Genomic DNA, 15,117 nt, shown 5'->3' with positions numbered 1-15,117 from the left:
TGTACTCATTTTTAGTACAAAATGATATATAAAGTGTTATGTATAAAACTTAAGAGGAAAATCCCAATTGAGTAGGTAAATAATTTGATGATGTAGACTGATCAAGAATATAAGACTTGTAACTTGAATAATAGAAATACATATTAAGAAAAAAATATATTGTAACTTGAAACCATTTTATGTTTAAATTGTGCCCTTTGTCTGAATGCTGCTTTGTTTAGAATTACTACAGACCATATTTAACAAATACTTACGCTGATATTTTTATTTTCAGGAAATTTTTCTCCTGTAGAATTAGTCAATGTGCTATTAAAAAACACTGACTCTATTGAATTGGCCTTGTCATATGCTAAAACTTGGTCAAAATATGCAAAGAACATAGTGTCATGGGTTGAAAAAAAGCTTAACCTGGGTGAGTTGTCTTTTGGAACATCTGATTAACTTTGGAGTATAAGAACTAAATTGTTTATGATTCATTTTCTATAGACTGTAAGTATTATGATTACAGATTAGTTATTTCATTGTAATAAATAAAGTCATTATTCATTTTCTCTTCTCGAAATAGACTTTTCTTATACAAATGTACTTGTTGAACATTTACGGTGGATCAACCATTAGACCTAGAAGTCATATTGTAATGGGTGAAAAGAAATACAATCAGATAGTATGGTAAAAGGAGATAAACACAACAACAGATGTTTCAACAGAAGGCAGTGAAAGTTTAGAAGAAACATCCCCAACCCCAGCCCATGCTGGGGATTAACCCAGCACATCATGCAGGCTGGGCAAGCACAGTATATGCTACCACCACTGAGCTACAGTCCCAGCTGGAAGAAACATCTTAACAGCTAATATTAACCTATAGTTTTACAGTTGAAAAAATGTTTTCATATGCATTATCTCATTTAGTCGTACAAAACCCTGGGAAATAGGCAAGACAAGAATTCTTAGCCCCGTTTACAGATAAGACAAACAAGTGATTTTTCTTAAGGTCATACAGCAGTTTTACTTAAGGTCATAGAGCATAACTAGAAGAAAATAGAATCTATCAAAGCCTGTGCTCTTTCCACTGTGTTGTTTGTTTTTAATAGGGAATGCTAATTAAAATCACTTGAATAGCCTTAAAAAGGCCTAGGTTTCATTTCTCAGAGAGGTAAAGTCCAGTCAAGTGTATTTTGAAAAAGTTTCCCAGTTGATTCTGACAAGCACTTAAAATTAAGAATTACTGCGTTTTCATCAAGATGCACACTAGTATATGTGATCACTTTTTTCTTTTCCTTTTTTGGGGGGCTGGGGGGTGGCACCAGGGATTGAACCCAGAGGCACTCAACCACTGAGGCACATTCCCAGCACCTTTTTATTTTTTAATTTGAAAAAGGATCTTGCTAAGTTAATTAAGCAGGGTCCTAATTACTGAGGCTGGCTTTGAACTTGACAATCTTCCTTCTGCCTCAGGGATTACAGGCATATGCCATCATTCCCATCTTGTAATCACTTTCAATTGGAGAATTACAAATGGAGTATGGGGGTGGGGGGATTTATTAATTTTTGCCTTCTGATACCTACTTTAATCTTTTCAGAAATGGAATCCACCAGAAATCTTGTAAAGTTGGCAGAAGCAACTAGAACTAACATTGCCCTAGAGGTAAGTGTTCTGTGAATTTCTAGGGTTCTATTATAAGAGGACTAGTCAGGTGAGCTCCTAAATAGTGTCTTGTAAAATCAGAAAATTTCAAGTACTAGAGGAAAGAACTCAATTGCTAGTCTTTTTTTAAAAAAAAATAATGAACTTTATTCATTTGTTTTTAAAATTTGTTTTAGTTGTCAGTGGACCTTTATTTTATTTATTGATATGTGGTACTGAGAATTTGAACCCAGTGCCTTTCACGTGCCAGACAAGCATTGTGCCACTGAGCCACAACCCCAGCCCTAATTGCTAGTCTTTTTATTGACAAAATTCTTTTAAATTTATATGGCCATTAATTATGAAAAGGAGTAGGAAATTCACAACTTTATACACATATTTGTTATTATAATGGCTGCCAGTTTCCTAATTTAGAATTATAATTAACTTTCTTTAGTATTCTTCCCATAATTGTGTTCATGAATAGTCATTTTTCTGGAAGAAAACAATCTAAACCCAAGTTTCTCTTTTTGAAGAATAGTGGGTGCAAATGGAATTCTAGTGCTATTTCTATTGTAAAATTTATTTCTTAATTTTAAATTCTAGGAGTTTATGCCACTACAATCTTTATTTACCAGTGCTCTCCTCAGTGACATACATAATAGTCACCTTTTGCAACAAACAAATGCAGCTCTCCAAGCCAACAAATTTGTACAGGTAAAATTAAATTAATCAAATAATTTAAAATAAAAATAAAATTAATTTAATTAATAACATTTATTTATATAATGTACAATTCTTTTTTTACAACAGCATATCTTACAAAACAACTTTTTTTCTTTTTCTTGTTTTTAAATATCCTCAACAGCCTCTACTGGGGAGGATAAAAAAAATGGAAAAACAAAGGAAAGACATGAAGGAACTTTGGAAACAGGAACAAAATAAAGTGGTTAGTATTATACTGGAGTTTCATGTACCTGTTTGTGAACATTTAAAAATCATCTATATTATATAACCATTTACCTTACTCTAGTTTTCTAAAATACTGCTTAACTATCTTCCTGAATATGCTAAAGAAACTTTTATAGTAGGTTTTCTTTCAAATTCGATATTTAATATACTGTTTTCTGTATAGCTCAAAACAGAAACTGCTCTCAAAAAGGCAATGTTGTTATGCATGCAACATCAAGATGAATATGAAAAAGCAAAATCTTCCATGTTTCGTGCAGAGGAGGAGCATCAGTGCTCATGTGGTGGATTAGCAAAAAATCCCAACAAGCAACTAGAAAAAAAGCGAAAGTTGGAAGAGGAAGCACTTCAGAAAGTAATATTTTCTTGTTATTTAAAAGTTGAATTAGCAATAATCTGCAAAGGGTTTTTTCTTAAACTTGTAATATGTGTTGGGATTATGGAAGAGGCTTATTCAAGCAGCCTGCTGGGCCCACCTCAGAGTTAGGGATTGAGTGGATAAAGGGTCAGACCCAAAGAACATATTTCTTTTTTTCTTTCTTTTTTTAAAATATTTTTTTAGTTGTCAGTATACTTTTATTTGTTTATTTGTGGTGCTGAAAATCAAATCCAGTGCCTCACACATGATGGGCAAGCACTCTACCACAGAGCTACAAACCCAGCCCCAAACCACATATTTCTAACAAGTTCCCTGGTGATGCTGGTGGAGATCCACACTTTGAGAATGACTATGCTAAGAGACTTAAGAATTTGGAGTTTTGTTTGTGAAAGAAGTATCTTTTAAAGCAGCAGTTTAATATTTTTTACTTGATTTTTCAGAAAGTTCACCTTTTAAGCAAGTGTGTATATTGTATGCGTGCTAATTCCAGCACCTGGAATTATTATACTAGCAAGTAGAAACTAAAATTTTGAATTATTTATGAAATAGTTTGGTAAACAAATTCTGTGAGATAAACAGTAAATAAATATAGAAAATGGTATTTTAAATAGAATGTTTACTTTATAGACATACAATATACTAATTGTAATTTGTGCTTGAGTAGTTGAGTCACTCACCAGAATGTTTACTATTTGTTATATTTAGAAGTTTTCCATTTAAAATATAGATAGACTATTTCAAATTTTCATGATGAAAGACTTTTTAGTTATTTAAATTCAACTTTTCTAAAATAAGTATGCATTCTAAAACATAAATTCTGATGATCAGTGTTGTTTTTTTTTTCTATGATATTCCTGAAGGTAGAAGAAGCAAATGAACTCTACAAAGTTCGTGTAACTAATGTTGAAGAAAGACGAAATGATCTAGAAAACACCAAAAGAGAAATTCTAACACAACTCAGGACACTTGTTTTCCAATGTGATCTTACCCTTAAAGCTGTGAGTGATTTCTTCAGTATTTTTGAAGACTAGAGAGGAGAAAAAAGCCTTCTTATCTGTAGAAGGAAGAGGGATGCTTGATAAGTTAATTCTTATGAGATTTAAATTCTGAGAGCAATAGAGCATGTTTAAAGATTGGCTTTCAGTTTTCATGAGTGACATAGTTTGATTCATTTTTGATCTGTCTCCCCTCTACATCCCCTAGATTCATGATTCTCTTAGTTTCAACTGAACTGTGAAAATTTGAAATTGCCTCTAAGCCACTTTTTGCCTTGATTGATAAATTTGATTTGACCCTGTAACTTCTGTCAGCTGAGTGACAGAAGAGAGATCTAGTCTTCAAAATTTGAGTAAAATAAATATTAAAATTAAACCCAGTGATATATTTGAAGACCTAGCATTCAGCCTGCATTTGTTTTCATTACCTCTTTAAAATGTTTTTTATAAAATATTTACATATCCAAAACCTTCTTGGTGTAGTTTATAAGTTTTAACACACATATAAATTTGTGTAACTATCACCATAGTCAAGATTTGGAACAATTTCATCACTTCAATAATATTCTTTTTGCTGGGCACTGTAGTGTGTGCCTGTAATTCCAAGGACACTGGAGCAGAAGGACAGCAAGTTCAAGGCCAGCCCGGGGATGTAATTTAGTGATAAAAATACTCCTGGCTTCAATCCCCAGTTTAAAACACACACACACACACACACACACACACACACATACACACACGTATATACTGTTGCGGCAGGTATGGTGGCACACACCTGCCATTCCAGCTACTCAGAAGGCGGAGGCTGGAGGATCTCCAAGCCCGAGGCCATCCTGGGCACTTAGTGAGAATGTATTTCAAAATAAATGGGCTCAGGGGCTGAGGTTGTGGATCAGTGGTATCGCACTTGCCTAGCATGTGTGAGGCACTGGGTTCAATTCTTGGTACCACATATAAATAAATGAATAAAATACAGGTCCATCAACATCTGAAAAATGTTTAAAACAAAAATGGGCTCAGGAAGTATGTAGCTCAGTGGCAGAATACCTGCCTAGCACGTGCAAGACCCTGCTGGGTTCAATCCTCAGTGCCACAAAAAAAGTTCTTTCATGCTACACCTTTATAATCAAACTCTCCCATCTTGCCCTAACCCCTGGCAAGTTCAATTGTGTTCTCATCTCATTACTTCAGTCTTTTCCAGAAGTTATATAAATGTAATCATATAGTAGGTAACCTTTGGAAACAGGCTTCTTTTACACAGCCTAATGCCTTTGAAATTCCTCAGTGTTATGCATGTATCAGCAGTCCATTTCTTTGTGTTGTTGAACAGTAGTCCACTATATGACTACACCACAGTGTTTCTCCATTTACAAAAAAAAAAAAAGTTGGATATTTGTGTTGTTTCTAGTTTGGGGCAATTATGCATAGAGCTATATGAATATTTATTTACAGGCTTTTGTTGAATATGCTTTTATTATTTTAAGTAACCTAGGAGTGGGTTTTACTGGTTAATATTGCTAAATGCATGTTTAACTCAATAAGAAACTGCCAAACTATTTTCCAGAGTGGCTGTAATCAGTGGTGCATGAGAATTCCAGTTATTCTGTGTCCTTGACATTTGTCATTTCTTGTTTTTACATCTTAGCTATTCTAACAGATGGGTAGTATTATCTAATTGTGGCTTCAATTTGTGTTTCCAGAATGACTGATGATATTTTTAAAAATGTTTAAAAGGCTCATTTGTAATCTGTACTTTTCCTATCTAATTTAATTTTTTATTGAGTTGTTTGTTTTCTGTTGTTGAGCTTCTCCCATTCAAAGCTTCTTTTTACAATTTTAGCAAAGTCTTCCATGGAGCAAAAGATTTTAATTTGGATGGAGTCTAGCTTATTTCTTCTTTTATGGGTCATGTTTTTGATGTTATATCTAAGAATAAAGATACTTCATCTAACCCAAAGTTTTTTCCTAAAAGTTTTATTTATTTGTCTTATTTATTTATTTATTTATTTACTTTTGAATTATGGATTAAACCCAGGGGATCTTTACCACTGAGCTACATCCCCCAGTCCTTTTATTTTTAAACAGTATCTCACTAAGTTACTAAGGCTACACATGAACTTGCAAGGATCCTCCTGTATGAGCCTCCTGAGTTGAGGGGATTAGAGACATGCACCATGGTGCCTGACAAAATTGTGTAATTTTACATTTAGATATATGATCCATTTGAGTTACTTTTTTCCATTTTTTTATAACTGTACATATGGTGGGATTTGTGGTTTCATACTCATACATGCATACAGTATAACAAAATAATTTGGCAATATCATTCCCTACCAATTGCCTTTTCTCTTGTCTCTTCCCTTCTCCTGGTCCCTTTTCTCTACTGATTTCCTATTGATTTTCATAAGAGGTATAGATTGAGGTTTGATTTTTAGCGTATAGATGTTATATTAAAATTATACCTGTGGAATTTCAACTTACGGAAGTGATATTGTACCAAATACAAGAGAGGTCAATGCCATTCCTAGAAGAATTTATTGCTTACATTTTCTGAAGAGTACGGGACTTATCATAGCAAGTTTGGCAGGCAGATGCAGAAGTGAAAGGAAAGTTGAGTTAGCGTCTTTATTGGGGTTTCCTCAGGAGAGGCAAAATGAGCAAAGTAACAGTTTAGAACTGGCTAGTTTGAATAATTCCAGTGGACTTTGGGACACAGGGATGATCTCTAGTTGCTTGGTACCTGACCTTGGGTTGATAGAGGGTCAGAGGAAATCGTTGGCTTGAGGTAAGAGTTTGGGAGTCGACTGGGGTTATAGATTTGGGACTCCTTGGTTTGATGTGAAGTATGTGATCCCAGCTGAGCCCTGCGCTATTTTAAGAGTTATCTAGCCCAAGAAGGGGCAGTCTCTCCCTGGCTAGCATTGTTTTGTGTTTTTTAAGACATCAAAATATCATGTAATACAGAAAATAAAAGACACGGTTAATATAGATGTCCACTTGTTCTGATACCATTGGTTGAAAACACTGTGCCATTTTCTTCAAAATGCCTTGCATCTATTTTAAAAAATCACTGGACCACATTTGTTTATATTTGTTTCTGGATTCTCCATTTTATTGCATTAACAAATGGAATATTTGTTTATCCTTTTGCGAAAACCCCAATATCTTGATTCAGTTGCTTTATATCAAGTTTTAAAACCAGGTAATTTGAGTCTTCCACTTTTATTCTTTTTGCAGAATTGTTTATGTTTAAACTCCTTTAATTTTCCATTAAAATGTTAGAATCCAGTTATGTTTATCTACAGAAAAATCTTACTAACATTTTTATTGAGGCTGTATTAATTGTTAGATGATATTATAGAGAATTGATTATAGATGTAGCATCTTTTTAAATCCATGAACATTATATATTTTTCCATTTATTTAGGTTATTGATTTTTTTAAACCAGCATTTTGTAGTTTTCAACATATAAATCTCTTTCAGGTTTTGTTAAATTTTTTAAAAATATTTATTTTTTATGTGTAGATGGACACAACACAATGCCTTTATTTTTATGTGATGCTGAGGATCGAACCCAGGTCCCGCCTGTGCTAGGGGAGCGCTCTACCGCTGAGCCACAATCCCAGCCCAGGTTTTGTTAAATTTAAATCTATGTATGTGATACACTTTCAAGTTCCAGTTGTTTAATAATATTTGAAAATACAGTTAATTTCTTTATATTGCTCTTATTCCTTACAACCTAGGTAAATTCACATGTTTTAGGAGCTTGTGTAGATTCTTGGGGTTTTTTTTTTAAGGTTTTTTTTTTTTTAAGAGAGAGAGAGAGAGAATTTTTGATATTTATTTTTTAGTTATCGGCGGACACAACATCTTTGTTTGTATGTGGTGCTGAGAATCGAACCCAGGCCGCACGCATGCCAGGTGAGCGCGCCACTGCTTGAGCCACATCCCCAGCCCGATTCTTGGGGTTTTATACATAGAAAGTCACATTACCTGCAAATAAGAACAGTTTTTATATTTCCCTTTCCTGTGTGTATTTCTTTTCTTTCTTTCTTTTTTTTTTTTTTTTTTTTGAGAGAGAGAGAGAGAGAGGGAGAATTTTTAATATTTATTTTTTAGTTTTCGGCGGACACAACATCTTTGTTTGTATGTGGTGTTGAGGATCGAACCCAGGCCGCACGCATGTCAGGCGAGCGCGCTACCGCTTGAGCCACATCCCCAGCCCCATCCTGTGTGTATTTCTTTTTTTTTTTTTCTTATTGCACTAGATGGGGCTCCCTGTTGAATGGGGTCCCACTGTCAAGTAAGAGAGGTAAGAGATGACATCCTTGTCTTATTCTCCATCAGGGGGAAAAATATTTAGGTCTTTCAACATTAAATATGGTGATATCTATAAGATATTTGAAGATACCCTTCAATCTGATCAATGAATTTCTCTTTTTGCTAGTTTGCTGAGAGTTTTTTCCAACACAAATAAATGTTGGAATGTATAAAATATTGTCTATATTATTTGATGTAATCATATGGTCTGTCTTCTCTAGCCCATTAATGTGGTAAATTCAATTGTTATTGGAGTGTTGATCAGGCCTTGCATTCTGGGATTAGCTCCTCTTGTTTGTTCCTCTTATATATAGGTAGATTCAGTTTGCTAATATCTTGTTATATTAAAAGATAGTAAAAGATATTGCTATATTTTTTTCTTTTTTGAAAAATTGTTCTAATTAGTTATACAAGACCATAGAATTCATTTTGACACATTATATATAAATGGATATAGCTTCTCATTCTTCTGGTTCTACCTGATGTAGAATCACACCAGTCGTATAATCATATATGCACAAAGGGTAATAATGTCCAATTCATTCTGCTGTTCTTTCTAACCCCATATCCCCTCCCCTCCCTTCAATCCCCTCTACCTAATCTAAAGTAATTCTATTCTTCCCTAGCTCCCTCCTTTTATTGTGAATTAGCATTACATATCAGAGAAGACATTTGGCCTTTGTTTTTTGGGGATTGGTTTATTTCACTTAGCATGATATTCTGTAGCTCCATCCATTTACCAGCAAATGCCATCATTTCATTCTTATTTAAAAGACTGAGTAATATTCCATTGTGTATTATATACTGCAGTTTCTTTATCCATTCATCTGTTAAAGGATACCTGGGTTGGTTCCATAGTTTAGCTATTGTGAGTTGAGCTGGTATAAACATGGGTGTGACTGTGTCACTGTAGTATGCTGATTTTAAGTCCTTTGGGTACAAACTGAGGAGTGGGATAATTGGGTCAAATGGTGGTTTCATTCCACATTTTCTGAGGAATCTCCATACTACTTCACCCAAGTGTATGTGTACCTTTTTCCCACATCCTCATCAACATTTATTGTTGCTTGTATTCTTTTTTTTTAGTTGTAAATGGACACAATACTTTTATTTTATTCATTTTATTTATTTATGTGGGGATGAGGATCGAACCCACTGCCTCATATATGTGAGACAAGCATTCTACCACTGAACCACAATACTAGCCCACATTGTTGCTTGTATTCTTCATAATTGCCATTCTGCCCAGAGTGAGATGACATTTTAGAGTAGTTTTGATTTACATTTCTCTAATTGCTAGAGATGTTGAACATTTTTTCATACATTTGTTGATCAATTATATTTCTTCTGTGAGGTGTCTTTTCAGTTTCTTAGCCTATTTATCATTTGGGTAATTTGTTTTGTTTGTTTTGTCCTTGAGATTAATCTTCTTTCTGAGGTGCATTGTTTTCCTTTTTCATTTGGTTTTAGTTTAGGGTAATTCCTATTTCATAAAATGAATTGGGAAGTGTTCCCTCCTATTCTATTTTCTATTTTCACATATTAAATATGTGTTATTTCCTGTTTAGATGTTTGGTAGCATTCCCTGGTAAAAGTATCTGGGCTTGGGATTTTCTTTTTAGCAAGATTTTTTACTACATATTCAACTTCTGTTGATAAAATCCTATGCAAGTTAATAATTTTTCTTAGATAAATTTTGGTAGTCTGTGACTTATATGGAATTGGGCTTATCATCTTCTTTTTTTCAATTTTTTTTTTTTTAGGTGTAGTTGGACTCAATGCCTTTATTTTATTTATTTATTTTTATGTGGTGCTGAGGATCGAACCCAGAGCCTTACAAGTGCTAGGCGAGCACTCCACTGCTGAGCTACAATCCCAGCCCCAGGCCTATCATCTTAAATTGCTGAACTTAGGTGCTTAGGGTTGTCTGTAGTGTTTCCTCATCCTCTTGATATGTGTGTAGGTTGTAGTGATCTCTCCTCTTTTGTTTCTGATGTAGATCATTTATATCCACTCCTTTTCTTATCTCCCCTCCTTTGCACTGGCAGGTTTTCTCTCTGATCAAACTGGCTCCAAGTTTATAAATTTTATTTATATTTTCAAAAAATCGCTTTCAAGCATAATTATTATTTGCATTGATTTTTCTTTTTTCAGTTTTATTGATTTCTGCTTTTTATTCTTTATTTCATGTTTGCTTTTTGTTTTAAGTTTCTTAAAGATAGGAGGTTACATTGTTTATTGAAACCTTCCTGCTTTTCTAGTAAAAATATTTAACGCTTTAAATTTCCCTATATCATTGTTTAACTCAAAAATCTCACAAATTTTGAAATATAATTTCATTTTTTTTAGTTTAAAATACTTTCTATTTTCCCTTAAGACTTCATTTTTGAGATAGGGGTAATGTAAAGTTTGTTGTTTAATTTTCCAAGTACTTGAAGATTATTTTTCTAGATACTGATTATTTCCAGTTTAATTTCATTATGGTGGAAGAAATACTTTGTATGATTTCAGTTCTTTTAAATTTGTTTTGGTTTGTTTTATGACTCAAGATTGAGTCAAGAACAAACAAAAGAATAAAAAGCGGAAAAATCAATAAAACTGAAAAAGGAAAAGAAAAATCAGTGAAACTAAAAGGTGTTTCTTTGAAAAGATTAATAATGAATATTCCATGTGTGTACTTGAAAAAATGTGCATTCTATTGTTTACTGGAGTGTTTCATGAGTGTCAGTTCCTCTTAGTTTGTAGTGAAATTTATTTCTTATATATTCTTGGTTACTTTTAAAAATGTTCATCAGTTACTAAGAGTTTGCAGACACAATCATATTGTGTATTTTTAGTTCCTTCAGTTTTTATGTATTTTGAGCTATGTTGTTAGTTACTTCCACATTAACAATTGTTATATGATATTGATAAATCAGTCCTTTTATCTTTATGAAATGTCTCCACTTATCCTGGTAAAAGTCCTTGCTTTTTAGTCTAATTTATATAATATTGATAGTTATTTCAATTTTCTTTTGAACATGGTATATCTTCTTCTTCCATTCTTTTTATTTTTAACTTTATCATTGTATTTAAAGCAAGTTTCTTATATAGAATATAAGTAGCATATATGTTCATATGTAGGTCCATTTTATTTCTTTCCTGTTCGTACCTTATATTTCCTTTACCTGCTTCCCTTTTACTGTCTTCTTTTGGTTGAATTGATAATTTTTTGGAATTACATTTTGTCTATTATATATTTAATTTAATCTATTATCAGAATTATATTTTAATTTAAAATGCTCATCTACATTTGGTCTATTTAATTTAAATATTAGATTTTTATATTATATCTCATTGTACACATATGTATTTTAGTTGGTTATACTAGTAATTGCAGTATTTGTGTGTGTGCTTGTGTGTGTATACAGTTGATCCTCCACGCATGGATTCCACATCCATGAATTCAACAAAAAACACATCACATCTGTACTATAGAACGTGAACAGATTTTCTTTCTATCATTCTCCAAACAATATAGTATAACAACAATTTACATGGCGTTTGCATCATATCACACACTATAAGTAATCTATGAATCTTATTTAAAGTATTTGGGAGAGTATGCATAGATTATTGTACAAATACTGTGCCGTTTTATATAAGGGGCTTGAGTATCTGAGATTTGGGTATCTGAGGGGTATCCTAAAACCATCCCAAATGGATACTGAGACATAAGTGTATTTAATATTTCACAGTTCACAGAGAACTAATATTGTACCACTTGAAGTAAATGTAGAAACCTAGCTACTATACAAGTCCCCTTAACCACTGAGGATTGTGATTGATATGTGTTCATACATGAGAGACCTCACCAGGCCCTCTTAAAATTTTTGCTTAAAAGTCATATGTATTATAGAGAAGGAAGGTAATATATGATATTTGCCCATATATTTTCCATTTCTGTTTATTTTCCTTTCATTCCTGCAGTTCCATCTTCCCTCTGGTAACATTTTTCTTCTGTAAACAGAACTTCCTTTACCATTTCTTTTTATAGCCAGTCTGCTGGTCACAATTTTTCAAATTACCCTTTATCTAAGAATACCTTCATGTTGTCCTTAATTCTGAAGAACATTTTCACTGTACATTGAGTTTTAAATACACAATTCGGTTGTTGTTTTTCTTCCCCCACCACTTTAAAAATGTTGTTTCACTGCCTCTGGCCTCCATGGTTTCTTAGAAGAAATCCATAGTCATTTGCATCATTGTTCCTTATATGGTTTGTGTTGCTTTTCTTTGGCTACTTCCAAGGTTAGATCTTCTTTGTGTTTGCTTTTCAGCAGTTTGGCTAAGATATATCTGTGCATGGATTTTGCTGACTTTTTCCTGTTTTGGATTCACTGAATTTCTTGAATCTACACGTTTGACCCTTGCAAATATCGACAAGGTTTTAGTTGTTGTTTTGTTTTCAAATATTTTCATTTGTAGCACTTTCTTTCTCTTCTCTTAAACTCAGGTGACTCAAGTGCTCTCACAGGTTTGAATGATCCTGTTTTTTCCCCCAATCTTTTTACCTTTAATTGTTTTTACAGTCCCCAACTTACTGTGACTCAGCCTTAACCCTGTTCAACTTTACAGTGGGTTTTAAATACATCTTCAACTTAGGGTGAGTTTATCAGGAAGTAAGTATATCATAAATTGAGGGGCAACTTTATTGTCCTATGGATTTGTCTTCAGGTTCACTGACTCCGTTTTCCTATTCAATCCTTTAGTAAATTTTGTAATCGGAAAATTCCCTTTTGTTTCTTTTTTGAATCTTCTATTTCTCTTCTAAGACTTCTGTCTGTTCATGTATCAAGATTGATTGTCCTCACTTCTTGAGCATGTTATCATAGCTGCTTTAGAGTTTTCATCTGATAATTGCACCATCTGTGTTGATATCTGTGCACTGTCTTTTCACTTGTGAGTTGATGAAACTTTCGAGATTTTCCTGGTTCTTTGTGTGACAAGTAACATTAGATGATATCTGAACTATTTTCAGCATACATTCTGTGACTTTTCATCCTGTTTATAACCTGTATTGAACATTCATTTCTTTTTTTATTCTTTTTTTCTTTTTTTAAGTTTAACAGAATTTGATGTAGTTAGATTCTCTCTCCAGCTCCTGTGTGCCTCCCTTCCTAGTCTTCTGACTGGGAAACTAAAATGTACCTGCCTACTCTGCTGTCCTCCAGGGAGCCAGAGGCATCAATTCTCAGTCATTAAATAAGGGGAGAATAAAGGAAAACAAGAGGAATTTCATATCCACTCACTCCTTGGAGCACAATTCATCTGGCAGGAAAGGAAACAAATCCACCAAAGAAACCAGGATTATCACCTGCTCTTTTAGTCACATCTCCTATTCCATGTCTTTTTTGTTTGTTTCTTAGACTGGAGAGGATCTCTCTTGGAGTCTTTCTATCCATATCCTGTGTATACTTCTGGATCTCAAACTGTTTTTGCATAGGGGCCAAGCATGGGCTGGAAATGTGATGGGGTGGGAACAAGGAAAATATATGTTGAATTGTAATTTATTTGCTACATTCTATCCACTACCATTTTCTTTTTGGAGTTCTTAGCTGATTTGTGCATTCTGCCCAGGGTTTTTGAGCAAATTCAGTGTAGCCCAGGGATAGTAAGATTACTGCATCTGAATAAGAAACATTTAAAATGTTTGGGTATTTAAAATTATGTTTCATTAATTTACCAAATTTTAATTAATTAATGTTGTAGCTTACAGAAATATAAAATAATTGAATAGGATTATAAAATTCAAGGATTTGAAATTACCTTGTAAGTCATTTAGGTTAACCATTTACCTTTGACACATCTTCTTCACCTCAAACTATAGTTGATGATATTTAAGATTAAGTATTTACATACCAGTGTATTGAGCTATTTGTCTACATTAAGTTATTTAATTCACATGTAGTCAGATTGGGTAAAATATAATTGTTTTTACCTCCTTTTTAACTGATGCAGAAACAAAATTCTAGAAAACCTTTTCTCTAAAAATGAGGTCTTTGAAACAGTCATATTGCCATTTCTTTGGGAGCCTGTAAGGAATGCAGGATCTTGGGTTTCAATCCACACTTTGCATTTGAACTTTGCATTTCAATCCACACTCTCCGGTGATTCATTCGAATGTCAATTTTCTTCAAATCACTGGTTATCAATAACTTGATCATGGTCATATAAGTAAGTGTAAGCAGTGTGGTCAAACCAGCAGGGTACAGAGCTGTGGATCCTCAGATTGTGAACCATCAGGGGAGTAGGTTGTATCTTTTACACTTTACAGTTTAAGACCGTTTTGCAGGAAATGATCATTCCTAGATATTAGATTAAAACTGCTTTTTTATTTACAATCTTTATCTTTCATAATATTAGGCAGTATACCATGTGTACAGAGGTATTCAGTGCTGTTTTACTTTTATGCCCTTTATATTGGTGCATTCATTGAAATCAATTACATTTATTTATAATGCATTCTGTATATAATGAGTTGTTTCTGCCTTTTGTATCGGTGACTATAGGTAACAGTTAACCTTTTCCAGATGCAGCACTTGCAGGCTGCCTCCCTTGCAAACAGTTTACAGTCTCTCTGTGATAGCGCCAAACTTTATGATCCAGGCCAAGAATATAGTGAATCTGTGAAGGCTACAAATTCAACTGAAGAAGAAAAAGTTGATGGGTAAGAATTACTATATACATGGATTTCTAGATATAAGACATTTCCTAAGTTCCTGATTGTTATAAAGTGGTATCTTTTCTAACATTCATAGAATTAGCTTTATAAATTTCTGGATTTTTT

The 15,117-nt window shown here is 33.3% G+C and overlaps 1 protein-coding gene across 1 annotated transcript in view; it reads left to right on the top strand.

Moving 5' to 3' along the window:
* The window catches only part of LOC124104974 (rho GTPase-activating protein 29-like), a 53,830-nt gene that overhangs the window by 24,600 nt on the left and 14,113 nt on the right, over window positions 1-15,117 (top strand). Inside the window, 7 exon segments of the mRNA XM_046462045.2 lie at window positions 275-412; window positions 1,581-1,645; window positions 2,231-2,341; window positions 2,493-2,573; window positions 2,760-2,948; window positions 3,833-3,970; window positions 14,840-14,997. Of these exon segments, the coding sequence (XP_046318001.1) occupies window positions 275-412; window positions 1,581-1,645; window positions 2,231-2,341; window positions 2,493-2,573; window positions 2,760-2,948; window positions 3,833-3,970; window positions 14,840-14,997 (880 nt within the window).

This window comes from Marmota monax, unplaced genomic scaffold (genome assembly GCF_021218885.2).
Source record: "Marmota monax isolate L192 unplaced genomic scaffold, Marmota_monax_Labrador192_F-V1.1 WCK01_AAM20220418_F8-fsc00070, whole genome shotgun sequence".
NCBI classification, from domain to species: Eukaryota; Metazoa; Chordata; class Mammalia; order Rodentia; family Sciuridae; genus Marmota; species Marmota monax.
Note: the sequence above shows the minus strand (reverse complement) of the source record. Positions and strands in the feature narration are given on the sequence as shown.